The sequence below is a fragment of the Psittacula echo genome (genome assembly GCF_963264785.1).
Source record: "Psittacula echo genome assembly, contig: SCAFFOLD_162, whole genome shotgun sequence".
Lineage (NCBI taxonomy): Eukaryota > Metazoa > Chordata > Aves > Psittaciformes > Psittacidae > Psittacula > Psittacula echo.
Window position 1 is genome coordinate 3252 of NW_027664253.1, and position 26987 is coordinate 30238.

The following is a 26987-nucleotide window of genomic DNA, read 5'->3' on the forward strand; positions in this document are numbered from 1 at the left end:
CCATGGAGGGGGGGGATGGGCTCTTCCCCCCCCCAGGGATTAGTCACTAAATCCATGGGGAAACCCAATGGATCCGGTTCCCCCCCCCCCCATTATGGGGGGGTCCCACTTTGGGGGGGCCCGCCCCCATCTTTCAGGGGTCTCCATTTAGAGGGGGGGTCCCCATTGGCTGGGGGGGATCCCCAAGTGTCCCCCCCCATTGCCCCCCTGCCCTATGGGGGGGGAGGATTAGAGGGGGGCGTGGCCAGGGCGGGGGTCCGGGGGGGGGGGTATTTAAAGGGACCGCAGCCCCCCCCGGGGCACTTGTGAGCCCTGAGCCGCCGCCATGCCTGAGCCCAGCAAAGGTGGGGGGGGGATTAATTAGGGGGGGTCATTAATTAAGGGGGGGGTCATTAATTAAGGGGGGTCATTAATTAAGGGGGGGTCATTAATTAAGGGGGGTTATAAATCACCCCGGGGGGGGCATCATTTATTGGTAGGGGTCATTAGGCGGGGGTGGGATTTAATTACCCCGGGGGGGGGTATTGATTGGGGGGTGTGCAATTAGCCTCCAAGTGGGGGTAGTTAGACAAGGGGGGGCAATTAATGGGTGGGTAATTACCCTGAGTGGGGTTATGGGTGGGGCAATTAAGTGCGGGGGGGTAATTAATTAATAGGGGGGATTAATTAAATACCCCAGAGGGGTCTCAAGGGGGGCAATTAGGCGCGGGGAGGGGTAATTAGGGGGGGTAGTTCCCCTTAGGGGGGTATTGCCCCATAGGGGGGTATTAATTACCCCGGGGGGGGGGTAAATCGGTGGGGGGGGGGGCCCAACACGGTGTCACGTGGGGGGGGGTGCAAGTATCCGGTATCAGCCCCCCCCCCGCGGGTGTCACTTGAGCCGCCCCAAAGGGCACCCGCGGGTGACGGTGCCAAGGGGGGGGGGGGGGAGGGAGATACCAATGGGGGGGGGGGGGTGGCCTCGGGTGACCCCCCCCCCCCCCCCCCCCAGCGTGACCTTTTGGAAGGGGTCGGGTTTAACCCAGGCCTTATATGGGGCTGCGGGGGGGGGGGGGGGGGGGGGGGATGGTTTTGGGGTGTTTTAAGGGGGTTTTAGGGTGGTTTAAGGGGGTTTTGGGGTGGATTAAGTGGGGTTTGGGTGGTTTAAGGTGGTTTGGGGGGGTTGGGTTCGTTCAATGGGATTTAAGGGGGGTTTTGGGGTGGTTTAAGGGGGTTTTAGGAGGGTTTTGGGGTGGTTTAAGGGGGTTTTAGGAGGGTTTTGGGGTGGTTTAAGGGGGTTTTGGGAGGGTTTTGGGGTGGTTTAAGGGGGTTTTGGGAGGGTTTTGGGGTGGTTTAAGGGGGTTTTGGGAGGGTTTTGGGGTGGTTTAAGGGGGTTTTGGGAGGGTTTTGGGGTGGTTTAAGGGGGTTTTGGGAGGGTTTTGGGGTGGTTTAAGGGGGTTTTGGGGTGCGGGGGGGTCATTGCCGGGGGGGGTCACCGTTGCTGCCCCCCCCCCCCCGCAGTTGCCAAGAAGGAGAAAAAGGAGGAGAAAAAAGAGGTGAAAAAGGAGGAAAAAGAGAAAAAAGAGGAGAAAAAAGAGGAGAAAAAGGAGGAAAATGGGCAAAAAGGAGAAGAGGAGGCGGAGGGGGCACCCAAAGGTGCGGGGGGGGGTCAATGGGTGCTATGGGGGGGTCAATGGGTGCTATGGGGGTCAATGGGTGCTGGGTGGTCAATGGGTGCTATGGGGGTCAATGGGTGCTGGGTGGTCAATGGGTGCTATGGGGGGGTCAATGGGTGCTATGGGGGTCAATGGGTGCTGGGTGGTCAATGGGTGCTATGGGGGGGTCAATGGGTGCTATGGGGGTCAATGGGTGCTGGGTGGTCAATGGGTGCTATGGGGGTCAATGGGTGCTATGGGGGTCAATGGGTGCTATGGGGGTCAATGGTTGCTATGGGGGTCAATGGGTGCTGGGTGGTCAATGGGTGCTGGGTGGTCAATGGGTGCTATGGGGGGGTCAATGGGTGCTATGGGGGTCAATGGGTGCTGGGTGGTCAATGGGTGCTATGGGGGGGTCAATGGGTGCTATGGGGGTCAATGGGTGCTGGGTGGTCAATGGGTGCTATGGGGGTCAATGGGTGCTATGGGGGTCAATGGGTGCTATGGGGGTCAATGGTTGCTATGGGGGGTCAATGGGTGCTGGGTGGTCAATGGGTGCTGGGTGGTCAATGGGTGCTATGGGGGTCAATGGATTCTATGGGAGTCAATGGGTGCTGGGTGGTCAATGGGTGCTGGGTGGTCAATGGGTGCTATGGGGGTCAATGGGTGCTGGGTGGTCAATGGGTGCTGGGTGGTCAATGGGTGCTATGGGGGTCAATGGGTGCTGGGTGGTCAATGGGTGCTATGGGGGTCAATGGGTGCTGGGTGGTCAATGGGTTCTATGGGGGTCAATGGGTGCTGGGTGGTCAATGGGTTCTATGGGGGTCAATGGGTGCTGGGTGGTCAATGGGTGCTATGGGGGTCAATGGGTGCTATGGGGGTCAATGGGTGCTATGGGGGTCAATGGGTGCTGGGTGGTCAATGGGTGCTATGGGGGTCAATGGGTGCTGGGTGGTCAATGGGTGCTATGGGGGTCAATGGGTGCTGGGTGGTCAATGGGTTCTATGGGGGTCAATGGGTGCTATGGGGGTCAATGGATTCTATGGGAGTCAATGGGTGCTGGGTGGTCAATGGGTGCTATGGGGGTCAATGGGTGCTGGGTGGTCAATGGGTTCTATGGGGGTCAATGGGTGCTGGGTGGTCAATGGGTTCTATGGGGGTCAATGGGTGCTGGGTGGTCAATGGGTGCTATGGGGGTCAATGGGTGCTATGGGGGTCAATGGGTGCTGGGTGGTCAATGGGTGCTATGGGGGTCAATGGGTGCTGGGTGGTCAATGGGTTCTATGGGGGTCAATGGGTGCTATGGGGGTCAATGGATTCTATGGGAGTCAATGGGTGCTGGGTGGTCAATGGGTGCTATGGGGGTCAATGGGTGCTGGGTGGTCAATGGGTGCTATGGGGGTCAATGGGTGCTATGGGGGTCAGTGGGTGCTATGGGGGTCAATGGGTGCTATGGGGGGATCAATGGGTGCTGGGGGGCCCCTCTTAACCTTTCTTAACCCCCTCTCCTTGCAGAGGCCGCTGATGACCCCTTAGGTGCGTGTCTGCCCCCCCCATGTCCCCACTGCCCCCCCCATGACCCCCCCCATGACCCCCCCTGACCCTTTCTGCCCCCCCCCAGGTGAGATTCACCCCCCGGAGCCACGTGACCCCGATGGGCTCTTCATCAGCAAACCCCAGAGCGTGTCGGTGCAGTGCGGTGAGAGGGGCCCTATGGGGCTGGGGGGATCTATGGGGCTGGGGGGGATCTATGGGGCTGGGGGGATCTATGGGGCTGGGAGGGATCTATGGGGCTGGGGGGGATCTATGGGGCTGGGGGGATCTATGGGGCTGGGGGGATCTATGGGGCTGGGAGGGATCTATGGGGCTGGGGGGGATCTATGGGGCTGGGGGGGATCTATGGGGCTGGGGGGATCTATGGGGCTGGGGGGGATCTATGGGGCTGGGGGGATCTATGGGGCTGGGGGGATCTATGGGGCTGGGGGGGATCTATGGGGCTGGGGGGCCCTATGGGGCTGGGGGGATCTATGGGCTGGGGGGATCTATGGGGCTGGGGGGGATCTATGGGGCTGGGGGGATCTATGGGGCTGGGGGGATCTATGGGGCTGGGGGGATCTATGGGGCTGGGAGGGATCTATGGGGCTGGGGGGGATCTATGGGGCTGGGGGGATCTATGGGGCTGGGGGGATCTATGGGGCTGGGGGCGATCTATGGGGCTGGGGGGATCTATGGGGCTGGGGGCGATCTATGGGGCTGGGGGGATCTATGGGGCTGGGGGGGATCTATGGGGATGAAGGGGGGCAATGGGACCTGGGGGTGGGATCTAAAGGGGGAAGGGGGGGGCTCAGTGGGTCCTAGGGGGGGCAGAGGAGTCCTATGGGAGGGTCAGTGTGGGTCTGGGGGTGCCAATAGGTGCCAGTGGGTGCCAATAGTTACCAACAGATGTCAGTAAGAGCCAATAGGAGCCCATAGATGCCAATAGGTGCCAATAGGTGTCAATGGGTGCCAAGAGATGTCAATAGGTGGCTATTCGTACCAATAGATGTCAATAGGCACCAAGAGATGCCAATAGGTACCAATAGATATCAATAGGCCCCAATAGATGCCAATAGGTACCAATAGATATCAATAGGCACCAATAGGTGCCAATAGGTGTCAATGGGTGCCAAGAGATGTCAATAGGTGGCTATACGTACCAATAGATGTCAATAGGCACCAAGAGATGCCAATAGGTACCAATAGATATCAATAGGCCCCAATAGATGCCAATAGGTACCAACAGATACCAATAGGTACCAATAGATATCAATAGGCCCCAATAGATGCCAATAGGTACCAATAGATATCAATAGGCCCCAATAGATGCCAATAGGTACCAATAGATATCAATAGGTACCAATAGATATCAATAGGCCCCAATAGATGCCAATAGGTACCAATAGATATCAATAGACACCAATAGGTGCCAATAGGTACCAAAAGATACCAATAGGTACCAATAGATATCAATAGGCACCAATAGGTGCCAATAGATACCAATTGGTGCCAATAGATACCAATAGATACCAATAAGTACCAACAGATACCCATAGGTGCCAATAGGTACCAATGGCTGCCAATGGATGTCAATAGGTGCCGATAGGTGCCAATGGGCACCAACAGGCACCAATGGGTTCCACTGGGTGATGCTGGGTGATGCTGGGTGATGCTGGGTACCACTGGGTGATGCTGGGTACCACTGGGTACCACTGGGTGATGCTGGGTGATGCTGGGTACCACTGGGTGATGCTGGGTGATGCTGGGTGATGCTGGGTACCACTGGGTGATGCTGGGTGATGCTGGGTGATGCTGGGTACCACTGGGTGATGCTGGGTGATGCTGGGTGATGCTGGGTACCACTGGGTGATGCTGAGTGATGCTGGGTACCACTGGGTGATGCTGGGTTCCACTGGGTGATGCTGGGTGATGCTGGGTACCACTGGGTACCACTGGGTGATGCTGGGTGCCACTGGGTACCGCTGGGTGATGCTGGGTACCACTGGATGATGCTGGGTACCACTGGGTACCACTGGGTACCACTGGGTGATGCTGGGTGATGCTGGGTACCACTGGGTACCACTGGGTGATGCTGGGTGATGCTGGGTGACGCTGGGTGATGCTGGGTGATGCTGGGTACCACTGGGTGATGCTGGGTGATGCTGGGTACCACTGGGTACCACTGGGTGATGCTGGGTACCACTGGGTACCACTGGGTGATGCTGGGTACCACTGGGTACCACTGGGTACCACTGGGTGATGCTGGGTACCACTGGGTACCACTGGGTGATGCTGGGTGATGCTGGGTGACGCTGGGTGATGCTGGGTGATGCTGGGTACCACTGGGTACCACTGGGTGATGCTGGGTGATGCTGGGTACCACTGGGTACCACTGGGTGATGCTGGGTGATGCTGGGTGACGCTGGGTGATGCTGGGTGATGCTGGGTACCACTGGGTACCACTGGGTGATGCTGGGTACCACTGGGTACCACTGGGTGATGCTGGGTACCACTGGGTACCACTGGGTGATGCTGGGGCTGTGTTGCCAGGCCAGGACGTGCGGGTGGTGGCGCGCGTGGACGGGTCCCAGCTGCCCTCCAAGCCCAGCATCAAATGGTTCAAGGGGAAGTGGCTGGAGCTGGGCAGCAAGAGCGGGGCCCGGTTCCAGTTCAAGGAGAGCCTGGACAAGGAGAGCAAGGTCGGAGCCCCGGGACCCCACATCCACATCCCCCATCCTAGAGCCCATATAGCCCATAGCCCATCCATCCCATCCATCCCCTCCATCCCATCCATCCCATCCATCCCAGTCCATCCCCTCTATCCCATCCATCCCATCCATCCCATCCATCCCATCCATCCCCTCCATCCCCTCCATCCCCTCCATCCCCTCCATCCCGTCCATCCCATCCATCCCATCCATCCCATCCATCCCAGTCCATCCCATCCATCCCATCCATCCCAGTCCATCCCATCCATCCCATCCATCCCATCCATCCCATCCATCCCAGTCCATCCCATCCATCCCATCCATCCCAGTCCATCCCATCCATCCCATCCATCCCATCCATCCCATCCATCCCATCCATCCCAGTCCATCCCAGTCCATCCCATCCATCCCATCCATCCCAGTCCATCCCATCCATCCCAGTCCATCTCATCCATCCCATCCATCCCATCCATCCCAGTCCATCCCATCCATCCCAGTCCATCCCATCCATCCCATCCATCCCATCCATCCCCTCTATCCCCTCCATCCCCTCCATCCCCTCCATCCCCTCCATCCCAGTCCATCCCCTCCATCCCCTCCATCCCATCCATCCCAGTCCATCCCATCCATCCCATCCATCCCGTGCCCGTCTCCCTCTCCCAGGAGCACACCTTCGAGCTGCTCATCTCCAAGGTGGTGCTGGGGGACCGCGGCGATTACCGCTGCGAGGTGACGGCCAAGGACAAGAAGGATTCCTGCTCCTTCAACATCGACATCGAGGGTCGGTGACCCCCCCCCGGACCCACTGAACCCCGCTGAACCCCCCCCAGGACCCATTGAACCCCATTGACCCCATTGGACCCCATTGGACCCCATTGACCCCCCCCCAGGACCCATTGAACCCCATTGACCCCATTGGACCCCATTGACCCCCCACAGGACCCATTGTACCCCATTGGACCCCATTGACCCCCCCCAGGACCCATTGGACCCCATTGACCTCCCCCAGGACTTATTGAACCCCATTGGACCCCATTGAACCCCACTGGACCCCATTGAGCCCCCCCGGGGCCCATTGAACCCCATTGACCCCATTGGACCCCATTGACCCCCCCCCGGGGACCCACTGATCCCCACTGCCCCCCCCATCACCCCATTGGGACCCTCGTTGTCCCCTTTGGATGCTCCTCAGACCCCCCCTCCCTGCAACCTTGACCCCCCCCAACCTCATGGCTTCTCCCCCCGTCATGGGGGGCATTGGGGTCACCTTGGGGACCAGGGGGGCATTGGGGTCACATTGAGGACATGGGGGTGATGGGGGGGTCTCACCCTCCTGTCCCCGCAGCCACCCGCCCCAGTGACGACGGCAACGTCCTGCAGGCCTTCAAGAGGACGTGAGTGGGGGGAGACCCCCATGAGCCCCCCCAAACCCCCGCATTGCCCCCCCCATTGCCCCCAAAGCACCCCCAGGACCCCCCCCCATTGCCCCCATTCCCCCCACCCAGGGGCGATGCCAAGGACGACAGCGCAGGAGAGCTGGACTTCAGTGGGCTGCTAAAGAAGAGGTGAGGGTGCAATGGGTGCCAATGGGTGCTCAATGGGTGCACAATGGGTGCTCAATGGGTGCACAATGGGTACGCAATGGGTGCACAATGGCTGCGCAATGGGTGCACAATGGGTGCTCAATGGGCGCTCAATGGGCACTTAATGGACGCTCAATGGGCGCTCAATGGGCACTCAATGGGCACCCAATGGGCACCCAATGGGCACTCAATGGATGCTCAATGGGTGCTCAATGGACGCTCAATGGGCACTCAATGGGCACTCAATGGGCACCCAATGGGCACCCAATGGGCACTCAATGGATGCTCAATGGGTGCTCAATGGACGCTCAGTGGATGCTCAATGGATGCTCAATGGGCACTCAATGGACGCTCAATGGGCGCTCAATGGGCACTCAATGGGCACCCAATGGGCACCCAATGGGCACTCAATGGATGCTCAATGGGTGCTCAATGGGCGCTCAATGGACGCTCAATGGGCGCTCAATGGATGCTCAATGGGTGCTCAATGGGCGCTCAATGGACGCTCAATGGGCGCTCAATGGGCACTCAATGGGCACCCAATGGGCACTCAATGGGCACTCAATGGGTGCTCAATGGACACTCAATGGGTGCCCAACGGGTGCTCCAGGGAGGTGCAGGTGGAGGAGAAGAAGAAGAAGAAGGACGACGACGACGGCTTCCCCCCGGAGATCTGGGAGCTGCTCAAGGGGGTCACCAAGAAGAGCGAGTACGAGCGCATCGCCTTCCAGTACGGCATCACCGACCTGCGCGGCATGCTCCGGCGCCTCAAGAAGGTCACCGCCGAGCCCAAGAAGAGCGAGGGTAGGGACATCCCATGGCACCGGGGTGGGAATGGGGTTGGCGATGGACAATGGGCTGCAGAAGAAGGTGAAGGTGGAGGCCAAGAAGAGCCAAGGTGGGAGCAGGGGGGATAGGGGATGGGCAATGGGGATGTAGGCCTGGAAAAGGGCCCATAGGGATGCATAGGGATCCATGGGGGGGGCTGACCCCGTGTCCCCCCCCCCAGCGTTCGTCCGGAAGCTGGACCCCGCATACCAGGTGGACAAGGGCAAGAAGATCCGGTTGATGGTGGAGCTCAGCAACCCCGACCTCCCCCTCAAGTGGTACAAGAATGGGCAGCTCATCAAACCCAGCAACAAGTGAGGGGCCTGCACCCCATAGACCCCATGCCCCACATCCCATACCCCATATCCCATACCCCATACCCCATACCCCATACCCCATACCCCATACCCCATATTCCATACCCCATACCCCATACCCCATATTCCATACCCCATATCCCATACCCCATACCCCATATCCCATACCCCATACCCCATATCCCATACCCCATACCCCATACCCCATACCCCATATTCCATACCCCATATCCCATACCCCATACCCCATATCCCATATCCCATACCCCATATCCCATACCCCATATCCCATACCCCATATCCCATACCCCATACCCCATATCCCATACCCCATACCCCATACCCCATACCCCATACCCCATATTCCATACCCCATATCCCATACCCCATACCCCATATCCCATATCCCATACCCCATATCCCATACCCCATATCCCATACCCCATACCCCATATCCCATATCCCATGCCCCACATCCCATACCCCATATCCCATATCCCATACCCCATATCCCATACCCCATATCCCATACCCCATATCCCATATCCCATATCCCATACCCCATACCCCATATCCCATATCCCATATCCCATATCCCATACCCCACATCCCACCCCCATTCCCAGGTACGTGTTCGAGAACGTGGGCCTCAAGCGCATCCTCACCATCCACAAGAGCTCCTTGGCCGACGACGCCGCCTACGAGTGCCGGGTCAACGACGAGAAGTGCGTCACCGAGGTCTTCGTCAAGGGTCAGCCCCACACATGGCCGTCTCCGGGGTGCCTACGGGGGCCTATGGGTGCCTGTGGGTGTCCCCTACGGGTGCCTGTGGGGTCGGTGCCCGCCGTGACCCCCATTCCCCCCCCAGAGCCGCCGGTCACCATCTCCAAGGGGCTGGATGACCAACAGGTCGTGGTGGGCGAGCGCGTGATGCTCGAGGCCGAGGTGTCCGAGGAGGGTGCCCAGGTCATGTGGTAAGGGCAGGGGCACCCATGGCCGTGGCCCATGCCCCATGGGCACCCCATAGCCAGCCCCCCATGGCCAGCCCATGGCCAGCCCCATCGCCCCAGCTCCATCCCATGGCTATCGTCACCATTCCATGGCCATCCCCATCCATCACATCTCCAGCCATAGCCACTCGTATCCGTTCATGTCCATCCATATCCACCCATCTCCATCCATATCCACCCATATCCACCCACCTCCATCCATATCCACCCATCTCCATCCATATCCACCCATATCCACCCACCTCCATCCATATCCACCCATCTCCATCCATATCCACCCATATCCACCCATCTCCATCCATATCCACCCATATCCATCCATCTCCATCCATATCCACCCATAGCCACCCATCTCCATCCATCTCCACCCATAGCCACCCATCTCCATCCATATCCACCCATATCCATCCATCTCCATCCATATCCACCCATATCCACCCATCTCCATCCATATCCACCCATCTCCATCCATATCCACCCATCTCCATCCATCTCCACCCATCTCCATCCATGTCCCTCCGTATCCCCCCGTATCCCCCCATGCCCACCCCTATCCCCCCATAGGCTCAAGGACGGGGTGGAGCTCACGCGGGAGGAGACCTTCAAGTACCGCTTCAAGAAGGACGGGCGCAAGCACTTCCTCATCATCAACGAGGCCACCAAGGAGGACGCGGGGCGCTACAAGATCATGACCAACGGCGGCGAGAGCGAGGCCGACCTCATCGTGGAAGGTACCGGGGCCCTGTGGGGCGTCCGTGGGGCTCTAGGAGGTCTGTGGGGCTCTCCAGAGGGGCTCCAGCAGGTCCCATGGGGTCTCTAGAAGGTTTGATGGGGTCTCCAGGACGTCCCCATGGGACCCAGTGCTGCCCCTTGGACCCTCTGGGTCCCTGACCCATGTAGGGTTGTGACCCCCCTTGGGGTCTCTGGGTCCCTGACCCCCATGTGGGTCGCTGACCCCCTGCCCCCCCAGAGAAGCAGCTGGAGGTGCTGCAGGCCATGGCGGACCTGACGGTGCAGGCCTCGGACCAGGCCGTCTTCAAGTGCGAGGTCTCGGACGAGCGCGTCACCGGGCGCTGGTTCAAGAACGGCGTCGAGGTGAAGCCCAGCAAGAGGATCCACATCACCCACAGCGGCAGGTGGGGCGCTATGGGGCGGGCAATGGGGCTGGCAATGGGCGGCTTGGGTGGGATGGAAGCATCAACGGGGTCTTGGGTTGAAGGCATCAGTGGGGGCCTTGGAGGCATCAATGGGGTCTTGGTTGGGTTGAAGGCATCAATGGGGGCCTTGGAGGCATCAATGGGGTCTTGGTTGGGTTGAAGGCATCAGTGGGGGTCTGGAGGTCATCAATGGGGTCTTGGTTGGGTTGAAGGCACCCATGGGGGTCTGGAGGTCATCAATGGGGTCTTGGTTGGGTTGAAGGCACCAGTGGGGGTCTGGAGGTCATCAATGGGGTCTTGGTTGGGTTGAAGGCATCAATGGGGGTCTTGGAGGCATCAATGGGGTCTTGGTTGGGTTGAAGGCACCAGTGGGGGTCTGGAGGTCATCAGTGGAGGTCTTGGAGGCATCAGTGGGGGTCTGGGAGGTACCAATGGGGGTCTTGGTTAGGTTGAAGGCATCAATGGGGGTCTTGGAGGCATCAATGGGGTCTTGGTTGGGTTGAAGGTATCAATGGGGGCCTTGGAGGCATCAATGGGGGCTTGGTTGGGTTGAAGGCACCCATGGGGCTCTGGCGGCCCCCTGGGGCTGTGTGTGGGGTGGGTGCTGACGGCTGGGCGTGCGCAGGATCCACAAGCTGGTGATCGACGACGTGCGGCCCGAGGACGAGGGCGATTACACCTTCGTGCCCGACGGCTTCGCGCTCTCCCTCTCCGCCAAGCTCAACTTCCTCGGTGCGCCCATGGGGGGGCACTTGTGGGGCTGGGAGGTCACTTATGGGGCTGGGAGGAAACTTATGGGGTGCCGATGCCATTGACCCTTGTGCCCCACAGAGATCAAGGTGGAATACGTCCCCAAGCAAGGTAAGGGGCACCCTTGGGTGCTGGGGGGGGGGGTATTGGGGTGATGCTCGTGTCCCCCCCCATAACCCCCTCCCTGTGCCCCCCCTCCCCAGAGCCCCCCAAGATCCACCTGGACACGTCCAAGGGGGCGAGCACCGAGAGCACCGTGGTGGTGGTGGCCGGGAACAAACTGCGCCTCGATGTCCCCATCTCGGGGGACCCCGCGCCCGTCGTCACCTGGACCAAGGGCGAGGAGGTGACAACGGGGCCCTCACGCCCCGCATCCCATATCCCGTGTATCCCACATCTCACATCCCATATCCCGTACCCCATACTCCACATCCCATATCCCATATCCCAGACCCCATATCCGATATCCCATGATGGCCCCATCTCATCTCATCCCATCCCATCCTATCCCACCCCATGTCCCCATGATCTCCCAGCCCACCCCATCCCATCACCTCCTGTTTCAGTACCATTCAGTCCCATCAGGTCCCATCACCTCCATCATCTTCCATCCCCTCCCATTCCCTCCCATTCCATCCCATCACCTCCTGTCCCATTGAGTCCCATTGATTTCCATTGAGTCCCATTGAGTCCCATTGAGTCCCACTGAGTCCCATTGATTTCCATTGAGTCCCACTGAGTCCCACTGAGTCCCATTGAGTCCCATTGAGTTCCATTGAGTCCCACTGAATTCCATTGAGCTCCACTGGGTCCCATTGAGTCTCATTGAGTGATTCCCATTGAGTGAGTTCCATTGAGTCCCACTGAATTCCATTGAGCTCCAATGAGTCCCATTGGGTCTCATTGAGTGATTCCCATTGAGTGAGTTCCATTGAGTCCCATTGAGTCCCATTGAGTCCCATTGAGTTCCATTGAGTCCCATTGAGTCCCATTGAGTCCCATTGAGTTCCATTGAGTCCCATTGAGTTCCATTGAGTCCCATTGAGTCCCATTGAGTGAGTTCCATTGAGTCCCATTGAGTCCCATTGAGTTCCATTGAGTCCCATTGAGTTCCATTGAGTTCCATTGAGTCCCATTGAGTCCCATTGAGTCCCATTGAGTTCCATTGAGTTCCATTGAGTCCCATTGAGTCCCATTGAGTCCCATTGAGTTCCATTGAGTTCCATTGAGTCCCACTGAGTCCCATTGAGTCCCATTGAGTTCCATTGAGTCCCATTGAGTCCCATTGAGTCCCATTGAGTCCCATTGAGTCCCATTGAGTCCCATTGAGTTCCATTGAGTCCCATTGAGTGAGTTCCATTGAGTCCCATTGAGTCCCATTGAGTCCCATTGAGTCCCATTGAGTCCCATTGAGTCCCATTGAGTTCCATTGAGTCCCATTGAGTTCCATTGAGTCCCATTGAGTCCCATTGAGTCCCATTGAGTGAGTTCCATTGAGTCCCATTGAGTCCCATTGAGTTCCATTGAGTCCCATTGAGTTCCATTGAGTTCCATTGAGTCCCATTGAGTCCCATTGAGTCCCATTGAGTTCCATTGAGTTCCATTGAGTCCCATTGAGTCCCATTGAGTTCCATTGAGTTCCATTGAGTCCCATTGAGTCCCATTGAGTTCCATTGAGTCCCACTGAATTCCATTGAGCTCCACTGAGTCCCATTGAGTCTCATTGAGTGATTCCCATTGAGTGAGTTCCATTGAGTCCCACTGAATTCCCTTGAGCTCCACTGAGTCCCATTGAGTCTCATTGAGTGATTCCCATTGAGTGAGTTCCATTGAGTCCCACTGAATTCCATTGAGCTCCACTGAGTCCCACTGAGTCCCATTGAATTCCATTGAGTCCCATTGAGTTCCATTGAGTCCCATTGAGTCCCATTGAGTCCCATTGAGTCCCACTGAATTCCATTGAGTCCCATTGAGTCCCATTGAGTTCCATTGAGTCGAGTCCCACTGAGTGAGTTCCATTGAGTTCCATTGAGTCCCATTGAGTCCCATTGAGCTCCATTGAGTTCCATTGAGTCCCACTGAGTCCCCGAGTCCCACTGAGTCCCACTGAGTCCCATTGAGTCCCATTGAGTCTCATTGAGTCCCATTGAGTTCCATTGATTCCCATTGACTCCCATTGAGTCCCATTGAGTCCCACCCCGTCCCGCCCCCGTGCTGACATCACGCTGATGTCACGCAGACGTTCACGGAGCGTGAGGGCCGCGCTCACCTGGAGGAGCGCCCGGGGCTCTGCAGCTTCGTCATCGAGAGCGCGGAGCGGGCGGACGAGGCCACGTACGAGATCCGGGTGAGCAATCCCGCAGGAGAGGACATGGCCACCATCCACATCCGCGTCGTGGGTGAGCACTGGGATGGGATGGGATGGGATGGGGATGGGATGGGGATGGGGATGGAATGGGGATGGGGATGGGATGGGGATGGGGATGGGATGGGGATGCAATGGGGATGGGGATGGGATGGGGATGGGGATGGGATGGGGATGGGGATGGGGATGGGATGGGGATGGGATGGGGATAGGGATGGGATGGGGATGGGGATGGGATGGGGATGGGATGGGGATGGGGATGGGATGGGATGGGGATGGGGATGGGATGGGGATGGGATGGGGATGGGGATGGGATGGGGATGGGATGTGGATGGGGATGGGATGGGGATGGGATGGGGATGGGGATGGGATGGGGATGGGATGGGGATGGGGATGGGATGGGGATGGGGATGGGATGGGGATGGGGATGGGATGGGGATGGGATGGGGATGGGGATGGGATGGGATGGGGATGGGGACGGGATGGGGATGGGATGGGGATGGGGATGGGGATGGGATGGGATGGGGATGGGGATGGGATGGGGATGGGGATGGGATGGGGATGGGATGGGGATGGGATGGGGATGGGGATGGGATGGGGATGGGATGGGGATGGGGATGGGATGGGGATGGGGATGGGGATGGGATGGGGATGGGATGGGGAGGGGATGGGGATGGGGATGGGATGGGGATGGGATGGGGATGGGATGGGGATGGGATGGGGATGGGGATGGGATGGGATGGGGATGGGGATGGGATGGGGATGGGGATGGGATGGGGATGCAATGGGGATGGGGATGGGATGGGGATGGGATGGGGATGGGGATGGGATGGGGATGGGGATGGGATGGGGATGCAATGGGGATGGGGATGGATATGGGTATGGGTATGGTATATGGGATATGGGGATGGGAATCGATGGGTATGGGGTTTGAGTATGGGGTATGGGATATGGATATGGGTATGGGGTATGGGATATAGGTATGGCATATGGGCATGGATATGGGATACGGGTATGGGATATCGATATGGTTATGGATATGGATGATGGATATGGGTATAGGATATGGATATAGGTATGGGATATGGAGGTGGGGGTGGGTACAGGGATGGGCTCAGGGCAGCAGCTTTGGCCCATCCTCATCTCCCCCCTTGTCCCCAGATGTCCCCGATCCCCCCGAGAACGTCCGGGTCACGGCCGTGGGTGAGGACTGGGCCTCGCTCAGCTGGGACCCCCCCAAGTATGATGGGGGGCAGCCGGTGACCGGTGAGCGCGGGGCACTGAGAGCCCTTCAGACCCCTTGTGACTCCCAAGCCCAGTCGCATCCCCATTCCTATCCCCATCCCATTCCCATTCCCATCCCATTCCCATCTCCATCCCATTCCCATCCCCATCCCATTCCCATCTCCATCCCATTCCCATTCCCATTCCCATCCCCATCCCCATCCCATTCCCATTCCCATCCCCATCCCATCCCCATCCCATTCTCATCTCCATCCCATTCCCATTCCCATCCCATTCCCATCTCCATCCCATTCCCATTCCCATCCCATTCCCATCTCCATCCTATTCCCATTCCCATCCCATTCCCATCTCCATCCCATTCCCATCCCATCCCATTCCCATCCCATCCCATTCCCATCCCCATCCCATCCCCATCCCCATCCCATCCCCATCCCATTCCCATCTCCATCCCATTCCCATTCCCATCCCATTCCCATCTCCATCCCATTCCCATCTCCATCCCATTCCCATTCCCATCCCATTCCCATTCCCATCCCCATCCCCATCCCATTCCCATTCCCATCCCCATCCCATCCCCATCCCATTCTCATCTCCATCCCATTCCCATTCCCATCCCATTCCCATCTCCATCCCATTCCCATTCCCATCCCATTCCCATCTCCATCCTATTCCCATTCCCATCCCCATCCCATCCCCATCCCATTCCCATCCCATCCCATTCCCATCCCCATCCCATCCCCATCCCATTCCCATTCCCATCCCATTCCCATCTCCATCCCATTCCCATCTCCATCCCATTCCCATTCCCATCCCATTCCCATCTCCATCCTATTCCCATTCCCATCCCATTCCCATCTCCATCCCATTCCCATCCCATCCCATTCCCATCCCATCCCATTCCCATCCCCATCCCATCCCCATCCCCATCCCATCCCCATCCCATTCCCATCTCCATCCCATTCCCATTCCCATCCCATTCCCATCTCCATCCCATTCCCATCTCCATCCCATTCCCATTCCCATCCCATTCCCATTCCCATCCCCATCCCCATCCCATTCCCATTCCCATCCCCATCCCATCCCCATCCCATTCTCATCTCCATCCCATTCCCATTCCCATCCCATTCCCATCTCCATCCCATTCCCATTCCCATCCCATTCCCATCTCCATCCTATTCCCATTCCCATCCCCATCCCATCCCCATCCCATTCCCATCCCATCCCATTCCCATCCCCATCCCATCCCCATCCCATTCCCATTCCCATCCCATTCCCATCTCCATCCCATTCCCATCTCCATCCCATTCCCATTCCCATCCCATTCCCATTCCCATTCCCATCCCCATCCCCATCCCATTCCCATCCCCATCCCATCCCCATCCCATTCTCATCTCCATCCCATTCCCATTCCCATCCCATTCCCATCTCCATCCCATTCCCATTCCCATCCCATTCCCATCTCCATCCTATTCCCATTCCCATCTCATTCCCATCTCCATCCCATTCCCATCCCATCCCATTCCCATCCCATCCCATTCCCATCCACATCCCATCCCCATCCCCATCCCCATCCCCATCCCCATCCCATCCCATCCCATCCCCATCCCCTTCCCATCCCCATCCCATCCCCATCCCATCCCCATCCCCATCCCATCCCCATCCCCACTGCATCCCCATCCCATCCCCATCCCCATCCCATCCCATCCCCATCCCCATCCCATCCCCATCCCATCCCCATCCCCATCCCATCCCCATCCCATCCCCATCCCCATCCCATCCCATCCCCATCCCCATCCCATCCCCATCCCATCCCCATCCCCATCCCCATCCCATCCCCATCCCATTCCCATCCCCATCCCATCCCATCCCATTCCCATCCCATTCCCATCCCCATCCCCATCCCCATCTCATCCCCATCCCCATTCCCATCCCCATCCCATCCCCATCCCCATCCCATCCCCATCCCATTCCCATCCCATTCCCATCCCCATCCCATTCCCATCCCCATCCCATTCCCATCCCATTCCCATCCCATCCCATCCCCATCTCATCCCCATCCCCATCCCATTCCCATTCCATTCCCATCCCCATCCCATCCCCATCCCATCCCATCCCCATCCCATTCCCATCCCCATCCCATCCCCATCCCATTCCCATCCCCATCCCATCCCCATCCCCATCCCATCCCATCCCCATCCCCATCCCATCCCCATCCCATCCCCATCCCCATCCCATCCCCATCCCATCCCCATCCCCATCCCATCCCATCCCCATCCCCATCCCATCCCCATCCCATCCCCATCCCCATCCCCATCCCATCCCCATCCCATTCCCATCCCCATCCCATTCCCATCCCATTCCCATCCCATTCCCATCCCCATCCCCATCCCCATCTCATCCCCATCCCCATTCCCATCCCCATCCCATCCCCATCCCCATCCCATCCCCATCCCATTCCCATCCCATTCCCATCCCCATCCCATTCCCATCCCCATCCCATTCCCATCCCATTCCCATCCCATCCCATCCCCATCTCATCCCCATCCCCATCCCATTCCCATTCCATTCCCATCCCCATCCCATCCCCATCCCATCCCATCCCCATCCCATTCCCATCCCATTCCCATCCCCATCCCATCCCCATCCCCATCCCATCCCCATCCCCACCCCATTCCCATTCGCCACTCCCATACCCTCTATCCCATATCCCACTCCCATTCCCATATCGCAGTCCCAATCCCGTTCCCTTTCCCCTCCCATCCCCACCCCCATGGCTCCCATGGATGCCGTGGATCCCATTCCCAGGGTACCTCCTGGAGCGCAAGAAGCAGGGCTCCCAGCGCTGGGTGAAGCTCAACTTCGAGCCCTTGCCGGGCACCACCTTCGAGTCGCAGCGGATGCTCGAGGGCGTCCTCTACGAGATGCGGGTCCTGGCCGTGAACGCCATCGGGGTCTCCCCCCCCAGCATGAACACGCGGCCATTCATGCCCATTGGTGAGCAGGGGGGGCGATGGGGGCGATGGGGATAATGGGGGCGATGAGGGCAATGGGGGCGATGGGGGAATGGGGGCGATGGGGGAATGGGGGCGATGGGGGCGATGGGGGAATGGGGGCAATGGGGGCAATGGGGGAATGGGGGCGATGGGGGCGATGGGGGAATGGGGGCGATGGGGGCGATGGGGGCGATGGGGGAATGGGGGCGATGGGGGCAATGGGGGCAATGGGGGCAATAGGGGCAATGGGGTCAATGGGGGCAATGGGGGAATGGGGGCGATGGGGGAATGGGGGCAATGGGGGCAATGGGGGCAATGGGGGAATGGGGGCGATGGGGGCAATGGGGGCGATGGGGGAATGGGGGCGATGGGGGCAATGGGGGCAATGGGGCAATGGGGGCAATGGGGGGAATGGGGGCGATGGGGGAATAGGGGCGATGGGGGCAATGGGGGCAATGGGGACAATGGGGTCAATGGGGGCGATGGGGGAATGGGGGCGATGGGGGAATGGGGGCAATGGGGGCAATGGGGGCAATGGGGGCGATGGGGGAATAGGAGCGATGGGGGCAATGGGGGCAATGGGGGCAATGGGGTCAATGGGGGCGATGGGGGAATGGGGGCGATGGGGGAATGGGGGCAATGGGGGCAATGGGGGAATGGGGGTGATGGGGGAATGGGGGCGATGGGGGCAATGGGGGCAATGGGGGCGATGGGGGCGATGGGGGCAATGGGGGCGATGGGGGCGATGGCCTGTGTGTGTTATGGGGTGTAATGGATTGCTCTCCGGGGGGTTATGGGGTGTTCTGGGATGCTATTGAGGTGCTCTGGGGGTTATGGGGATGCTAAGGGGGGTAATGGGGGGGCTATTGGAGTGCTATGGATGTGGTATGGGGATGCTGGGGGGGGCTGTGGGTTGTTATGGGGGGTTATGGATGTGTTATGGGGTGCTATGGGTTGTTAGGGGGGTTGTGGGGTGCTATGGGGATGCTATGGGTTGTTTCGGGGTGCTGTGGGTTGTTATGGGGGATTATGGGGTGCCATGGGTTGTTATGGGGTGCTATGGAGATGCTATGGGTTGTTATGGGGTGCTATGGGCGTGCTATGGGTTGTTATGGGGTGCTATGGAGATGCTATGGGTTGTTATGGGGTGCTATGGGCGTGCTATGGGTTGTTATGGGGTGCTATGGAGATGCTATGGGTTGTTATGGGGTGCTATGGGCGTGCTATGGGTTGTTATGGGGTGCTATGGGGGTGCTATGGGCGTGCTATGGGTTGTTATGGGGTGCTATGGGGGTGCTATGGGCGTGCTATGGGTTGTTATGGGGTGCTATGGAGATGCTATGGGTTGTTATGGGGTGCTATGGGCGTGCCATGGGTTGTTATGGGGTGCTATGGAGATGCTATGGGTTGTTATGGGGTGCTATGGGCGTGCTATGGGTTGTTATGGGGTGCTATGGGCGTGGTATGGGTTGTTATGGGGTGCTATGGAGATGCTATGGGTTGTTATGGGGTGCTATGGGCGTGCTATGGGTTGTTATGGGGTGCTATGGGCGTGCTATGGGTTGTTATGGGGTGCTATGGGCGTGCTATGGGCGTGCTATGGGTTGTTATGGGGTGCTATGGGCGTGCTATGGGTTGTTATGGGGTGCTATGGGGGTGCTATGGGCGTGCTATGGGTTGTTATGGGGTGCTATGGGCGTGCTATGGGTTGTTATGGGGTGCTATGGGGGTGCTATGGGCGTGCTATGGGTTGTTATGGGGTGCTATGGGCGTGCTATGGGTTGTTATGGGGTGCTGTGGGGGTTATGGGGGGGTCTATGGGGGTTATGGGGGGTCTATGGGGGTTATGGAGGGTCTATGGGGGTTCCCTATGGGGGTCTATGGGGGTTATGGGGGGTCTATGGGGGTTATGGGGGGGTCTATGGGGGTTATGGGGGGTCTATGGGGGTTATGGGGGGGTCTATGGGGGTTATGGGGGGTCTATGGGGGTTCCCTATGGGGGTCTATGGGGGTTATGGGGGGGTCTATGGGGGTTATGGGGGGGTCTATGGGGGTTATGGGGGGTCTATGGGGGTTCCCTATGGGGGTCTATGGGGGTTATGGGGGGGTCTATGGGGGTTATGGGGGGTCTATGGGGGTTATGGGGGGTCTATGGGGGTTATGGGGGGTCTATGGGGGTTCCCTATGGGGTGACCCCCCTGCCCCCCCAGCCCCCACGAGCGAGCCCACGCACCTCATGGTCGATGACGTCACGGACACCACGGCCACGCTCAAGTGGCGCCCCCCGGAGCACGTGGGCGCGGGCGGCATCGACGGCTACGTCGTGGAGTACCAGCGGCAGGGGGGTGCGCCCGGGGGGCGTGGCCAATGGGAGGGGCGGGGCCACGGGCGGACGGGCCAATGGGAGATGAATGGGGCGGGGCCACGGGCAGGGGTGGAGCCAATGGCAGGGGGTGGAGCCACGGTCAATGGGAGGGGGCGGAGTCAACTTAGGGGTGCAGGGGGGGAATCATAGAGCCGCATAGCGCCCCATAGAGCCCCACAGACCCCATAGCGCCCCATAGCGCCTCATAGCACCCCATAGAGCCCCATAGCGCCTCATAGAGCCCCACAGACCCCATAGCGCCCCATAGAGCCCCACAGACCCCATAGCGCCCCATAGCGCCTCATAGCACCCCATAGAGCCCCATAGCGCCTCATAGAGCCCCACAGACCCCATAGCGCCCCATAGAGCCCCACAGACCCCATAGCGCCCCATAGCGCCTCATAGCACCCCATAGAGCCCCATAGCGCCCCATAGTGCCCCATAGCACCCCACAGAGCCCCATAGTGGCCCATAACACCCCATATCACCCAATAGAGTCCCACAGTGCTGCATAGAGCCCCATAGCACCCCATAGAGCCCCACAGACCCCATAGCGCCCCATAGCGCCTCATAGCACCCCATAGAGCCCCATAGCGCCCCATAGTGCCCCATAGCACCCCACAGAGCCCCATAGTGCCCCATAGTGCCCCATAACGCCCCATAGAGCCCCATAGTGCCCCATAGCACACCATAGATCCCCATAGTGCCCCATAACGCCCCATAGAGCCCCATAGCACCCCATAGCCGCCCTTGGTGCCCCATAACGCCCCATAGCACCCCATAGAGCCCCATAGCACCCCATAGAGCCCCATAGCGCCCCATAGCACCTCATAGTGCCCCACAGCGCCCCATAGAGCCCCACAGCGCCCCATAGCACCCCATAGAGCTCCATAGCATCCCATAGCACCTCATAGCGCCCCATAGTGCCCAGTAGAGCCCCATAGAGTCCCACAGTGCCCCACAGAGCCCCATAGCGCCCCATAGCGCCCCATAGCGCCCCTGTCTCCCCCCCAGAGGATCACTGGACGCCGGCGCACGAGGGCCTGGTCACGCGGTGCTCGCTGGTGGCCAAGGGGCTCCCCACGGGGGAGCAGCTCCAGTTCCGGGTCTTCAGCGTGAACATCGCGGGGCGGAGCCCCCCCGCCGTGGGGCAGCACGTGACCATCCGCGAGATCGTGGGTGCGCCCAAAGGGGGCGGGGCCACAGCAACTTTGGCGCCAAAGGGAGGGAAAGCACTTGGGGGCGTGGCCTCAAGGTGGCGCCAAAGGGCGGGAATTCACCGGGGGCGTGGCCTCAAGGTGGCGCCAAAGGGCGGGAATTCACCGGGGGCGTGGCCTCAAGGTGGCACCAAAGGGCGGGAATTCACCGGGGGCGTGTCCTCAAGGTGGCGCCAAAGGAAGGGAGCTGACAGGGGGCGTGGCCTCGAGTTGGCGCCAAAGAGAGGGAACACGGGGGGGGGGGGGTGTGGCCTCAAGGTGGCGCCAAATGGCGGGAACTCACTGGGGGTGTGGCCTCAATGTGGCGCCAAAGGGAGGGAACACATGGGGGGGACACACTTGTGGGCCCGCCCCACACATCTCCCCCTCTCGTGCCCCATAGAGCGCCCCAAGATCCGGCTGCCCCGGCACCTGCGGCAGACCTACGTGCGGAAGGTGGGAGAACAGGTCAACCTGGTGATCCCCTTCCAGGTGAGCTTGGGGGGCTGCCCCACAGCGCCATAGAGCTATAGGGCAGGTCGCTGACCCACAGAGCGATAGGGGAAAGGCACTGCCCCATAGGGGTATAGGGAGAACATACAGCCCCATGGCTTTAGGGGTCACACCATGGTCTGTATGGGTCTCTACGTGGCGCCTATGGGGTCTCTGTGGGTCCCTATGATCTCTATGGGTCTCTGTGATCTCTATGGGATTTCTATGGGGTTTCTATGGGGTCTGTGATCTCTATGGGTCTCTATGGGTCTCTGTGGGATTTCCATGGGGTCTCTATGGGATTTCTATGGGGTTTCTATGGGGTCTCTGGTCTCTATGGGTCTCTATGGGTCTCCGTGGGATTTCTATGGGGTCTCTATGGGATTTCTATGGGGTTTCTATGAGGTCTCTGAGGTTTCTATGGGTCCCTATGTGGTCTCTATGGGGTATCTATGGGGCCTCTATGATCTCTATGGAGTTTCTATGGGGTTTCCATGGGGTTTCCATGGGGTATCTATGGTCCTCTATAGGATTTCTATGGGGTTCTATGGGTCTCTCTCTATGGGGTCTCTATGGGTCTCTATGAGGTTTCTATGGGGTTTCCATGGGGTCTCTATGGGGTCTCTATGGGGTCTCTATGGGGTTTCCATGGGGTCTCTATGGGGTCTCTATGGGGTTTCCATGGGGTCTCTATGGGGTCTCTATGGGGTCTCTATGGGGTTTCCATGGGGTCTCTATGGGGTCTTTATAGGGTTCTATGGGTCTCTATGGGGTCTCTATGGGGTGTCTATAGGGTTCTATGGGGTCTCTATAGGGTTCTATGGGTCTCTATGGGGTCTCTATGGGCCTCAATGATCCCCCCCCACCTCCGCAGGGGAAGCCGCGCCCGCAGGTCACGTGGTCCCGCGAGGGGCAGCCATTGGGCAGCTCGGTGAACGTGCGGACGTCGACGTTCGACGCCGTCTTCTTCATCCGCGCGGCGGCGCGCGAGGACTCCGGCACCTACCGGATGCTGCTGCGCGTGGAGGCGCTCGAGGACGCGGCCGAGCTGCGCCTGCGCGTCGTGGGTGAGCGGCGGGAAACGCCAGGGGGCGCAGCGGCCGGCGGGCGCGGGAAACGGCGCGGAGGGGCGCGCGGAACGGCAGGGGGCGCTGCGGGGCGCGCGGGCGCGGGAAAGCGGTTCGCGCGCTTTTTGGGGGCGGGCGTTTTCTGGGTGGTTCGGGGTATTTTGGGGTGGTTTCGGGTGTTACGGGGTGCTCTGGGGTATTTCCGACCGGTTTGGGAGTGGTTTGGGGTGGTTTGGGGTCTTTAGAGGCGTTTTGAGTTGTATTAGGGTGTTTTGAGAGTGGTTTGGGGTGGTTTTGGGGGTGTTTCAGGGTGGTTTTGGGGTGCTTTGGGCTGGGTTTGGGGTGTTTTGGGGTGGTTTTGGGGTGGTTTTGGGGTGTTTTGGGGTGGTTTCGGGGGTGTTTCGGGGTGGTTTTGGGGGTGGTTTGGGGTTGTTTTGGGGTGGTTTTGGGGGTGTTTCGGGGTGCTTTTGGGGTGCTTTTGGGGTGGTTTTGGGGTGGTTTTGGGGGGTTTTGGGGTGCTTTTAGGGGTGTTTCGGGGTGGTTTTGGGGGTGGTTTGGGGTGGTTTCGGGGTGGTTTTGGGGGTGTTTCGGGGTGGGTTTGGGGTGGTTTTGTGGTGTTTTGGGGTGGTTTTGGGGGTGTTTTGGGGTGGTTTTGGGGTGGTTTCGGGGTGTTTTGGGGTGGTTTTGGGGGTGTTTTGGGGTGTTTCGGGGTGTTTTGGGGTGGTTTTGGGGGTGTTTTGGGGTGTTTCGGGGTGTTTTGGGGTGGTTTTGGGGTGGTTTTGGGGGTGTTTTGGGGTGTTTCGGGGTGTTTTGGGGTGGTTTTGGGGTGTTTTGGGGTGTTTCGGGGTGGTTTGGGGTGGTTTTGGGGGTGTTTTGGGGTGGTTTCGGGGTGTTTTGGGGTGGTTTGGGGTGGTTTTGGGGGTGTTTTGGGGTGGTTTGGGGTGGTTTGGGGTGTTTTGGGGTGTTTCGGGGTGGTTTCGGGGTGTTTTGGGGTGTTTCGGGTGGTTTTGGGGTGTTTTGGGGTGGTTTGGGGTGGTTTTGGGGTGTTTTGGGGTGGTTTTGGGGTGTTTCGGGGTGTTTTGGGGTGGTCTTGGGGTGGTTTGGGGTGTTTTGGGGTGGTTTCGGGGTGTTTTGGGGTGTTTCGGGTGGTTTTAGGGTGGTTTGGGGTGGTTTGGGGTGGTTTCGGGGTGTTTTGGGGTGTTTCGGGTGGTTTTGGGGTGTTTTGGGGTGGTTTCGGGGTGTTTTGGGGTGTTTCGGGGTGTTTTGGGGTGGTTTCGGGGTGTTTTGGGGTGTTTCGGGTGGTTTTGGGGTGGTTTCGGGGTGTTTTGGGGTGGTTTTGGGGTGTTTCGGGGTGTTTTGGGGTGTTTCGGCGTGTTTTGGGGTGGTTTTGGGGTGCTGAAGGGCGCCCCCTGCTGTCAGACCGCCCGGGCCCCCCCCGCAACGTGCGCGTGACCGAGGTGTGGGGCTTCAACGCGGCGCTGGAGTGGGAGCCCCCCGCGGACGATGGCAACGCCGAGGTCACCGGTTACACCGTGCAGAAGGCGGACACCAGGACCATGGTGCGGGGGGGGGGGGGGCCCAACCCCCAACTGCCCCCTAAGTGCCCCCTAAGTGCCCCCGTAGACCCATAACGGCCCCCCAAAACCCCCCTTAATTGATCTCTTTGGCCATAGGATTGCCCTCTAAGTGCTCCCATAGACCCATCAGTGCCCCCCAAATCCCCATAGGAACACCCTAAAGCCTCATCAGAGCCCCCTAAAGCCCCATAGGATCCTGCAAAGGCCCCATAGGAGCCCCCAGTGGCCCGTAAGAGCCCCATAAAGCCACAACGAAGCCACCCAAAGCCCCATAGGAGCCCTCTAAAGCCCCAGAGGAGGCCCCCAACGCTCCTTGTCCCTTAGGAGTGGTTCACGGTGTACGAGCACAACCGGCAGCCCCGGTGCACGGTGTCGGAGCTGGTCATGGGCAATGAGTACCTGTTCCGGGTGTACAGCGAGAACCAGTGCGGGCTGAGCGAGAGCGCGGCGCTGAGCACCAACAGCGCCCGCATCCCCAAACCAGGTCCGGGGGGGGAGATGATGGCATCGAAGAGGGGTTTGGGGGGTTAATGGGGGGTTATGGGGGCTTGAGGGGGGTTTGGGGGGCTTGAGCATCCCCAAAGCATCCCTAAAGCATCCCCAAAGCATCCCCAAAGCATCCCTAAAGCATCCCCAAAGCATCCCTAAAGCATCCCTAAAGCATCCCCGAAGCATCCCCAAGGCATCCCCAAGGCATCCCCAAGGCATCCCCAAAGCATCCCCAAAGCATCCCCAAAGCATCCCCAAAGCATCCCTAAAGCATCCCTAAAGCACCCCCAAAGCACCCCCAAAGCATCCCCAAAGCATCCCTAAAGCACCCCCAAAGCACCCCCAAAGCATCCCCAAAGCACCCCCAAAGCATCCCCAAAGCACCCCCAAAGCACCCCCAAAGCATCCCCAAAGCATCCCCAAAGCACCCCCAAAGCACCCCCAAAGCACCCCCAAAGCATCCCCAAGGCATCCCCAAGGCATCCCCAAAGCATCCCCAAAGCATCCCCAAAGCACCCCCAAAGCATCCCCAAAGCATCCCCAAAGCACCCCCAAAGCACCCCCAAAGCATCCCCAAAGCACCCCCAAAGCATCCCCAAAGCATCCCCAAAGCATCCCCAAAGCATCCCCAAAGCATCCCTAAAGCATCCCTAAAGCATCCCCAAAGCATCCCTAAAGCATCCCCAAAGCATCCCCAAAGCATCCCCAAAGCATCCCCAAAGCACCCCCAAAGCATCCCCAAAGCATCCCCAAAGCACCCCCAAAGCATCCTCAAAGCATCCCCAAAGCATCCCCAAAGCACCCCCAAAGCACCCCCAAAGCATCCCCAAGGATCCCTTTTGGGGTGCAGGGGGGGTTCCCCCATTGAAGCTCTCCCTGTCCCGTCCCCCCCCAGGTCTGAACCTGAAGCCCCCCCAGTTCCAGGAGCACGACTTCCGCTCGGCCCCCCAGTTCCTGACCCCGCTCGTGGACCGCAGCGCGGTGGCCGGGTACAGCACGGCCCTCAACTGCGCCGTGCGCGGGCACCCCAAGGTGGGCACGGGGGGGCGGGGGGGGGGCAATGGGGTCCCCCCGGCTCTGCCCCATAGGTGGGGGGCGATGGGGTGAGGAGCTGAAAGGGTTTGGGGCTGGTTTGGGGCTCATTTCATGCTCTTTTGGGGCTGTTTCAGGGCTCTTTTGGGGCTGGTTTTGGACTCATTTGGGGCTGGTTTGGGGCTCATTTTGGTGCTGGGGGCTCTATGGGGCTCCATGGACTCTATGGTCTGCCTGGGTCTCTATGGGTCTCACTGGTCCCTGTGGGTCTCTATGGGTCCCCATGGGTCTCACTGGTCCCTATGGTCCCCATGGGTCTCACTGGTCTCTATGGGTCTCTATGGGTCCCTATGGGTCTCTATGGTCCCTATGGGTCCCTCTGGGTCCCCATGGGTCTCACTGGTCCCCATGGGTCTCACTGGTCTCTATGGTCCCTATGGGTCCCCATGGGTCTCACTGGTCCCCATGGGTCCCTCTGGGTCTCACTGGTCCCCATGGGTCTCACTGGTCCCTATGGGTCTCTATGGGTCCCTATGGGTCTCACTGGTCCCCATGGGTCTCACTGGTCCCCATGGGTCCCCATGGGTCCCTGTGGTCCCCATGGGTCTCACTGGTCCCCATGGGTCCCCATGGGTCTCACTGG

At 59.4% G+C, this 26987-nt stretch overlaps 1 protein-coding gene across 1 annotated transcript; it reads left to right on the forward strand.

Moving 5' to 3' along the window:
• Positions 1 to 325: 325 nt before the first annotated feature.
• Positions 326 to 26983, forward strand: MYBPC2 (myosin binding protein C2; the record flags this gene model as incomplete). Its single annotated transcript, XM_080639780.1, has 27 exons — positions 326 to 344; positions 1501 to 1635; positions 3150 to 3170; positions 3256 to 3333; positions 5721 to 5869; positions 6542 to 6659; positions 7224 to 7272; positions 7384 to 7443; positions 8072 to 8265; positions 8471 to 8603; positions 9233 to 9357; positions 9475 to 9580; positions 10181 to 10347; positions 10587 to 10752; positions 11399 to 11505; positions 11605 to 11634; positions 11727 to 11869; positions 13763 to 13922; positions 15050 to 15154; positions 17939 to 18127; positions 20337 to 20471; positions 21506 to 21670; positions 22091 to 22179; positions 23054 to 23246; positions 24666 to 24805; positions 25148 to 25307; positions 26208 to 26983. The coding sequence occupies 27 exons, from the start codon at positions 326 to 328 to the stop codon at positions 26417 to 26419; spliced, it is 3348 nt and encodes a 1115-aa protein (XP_080495906.1). The 3' UTR covers positions 26420 to 26983.
• Between the last annotated feature and the right edge of the window lie 4 nt (positions 26984 to 26987).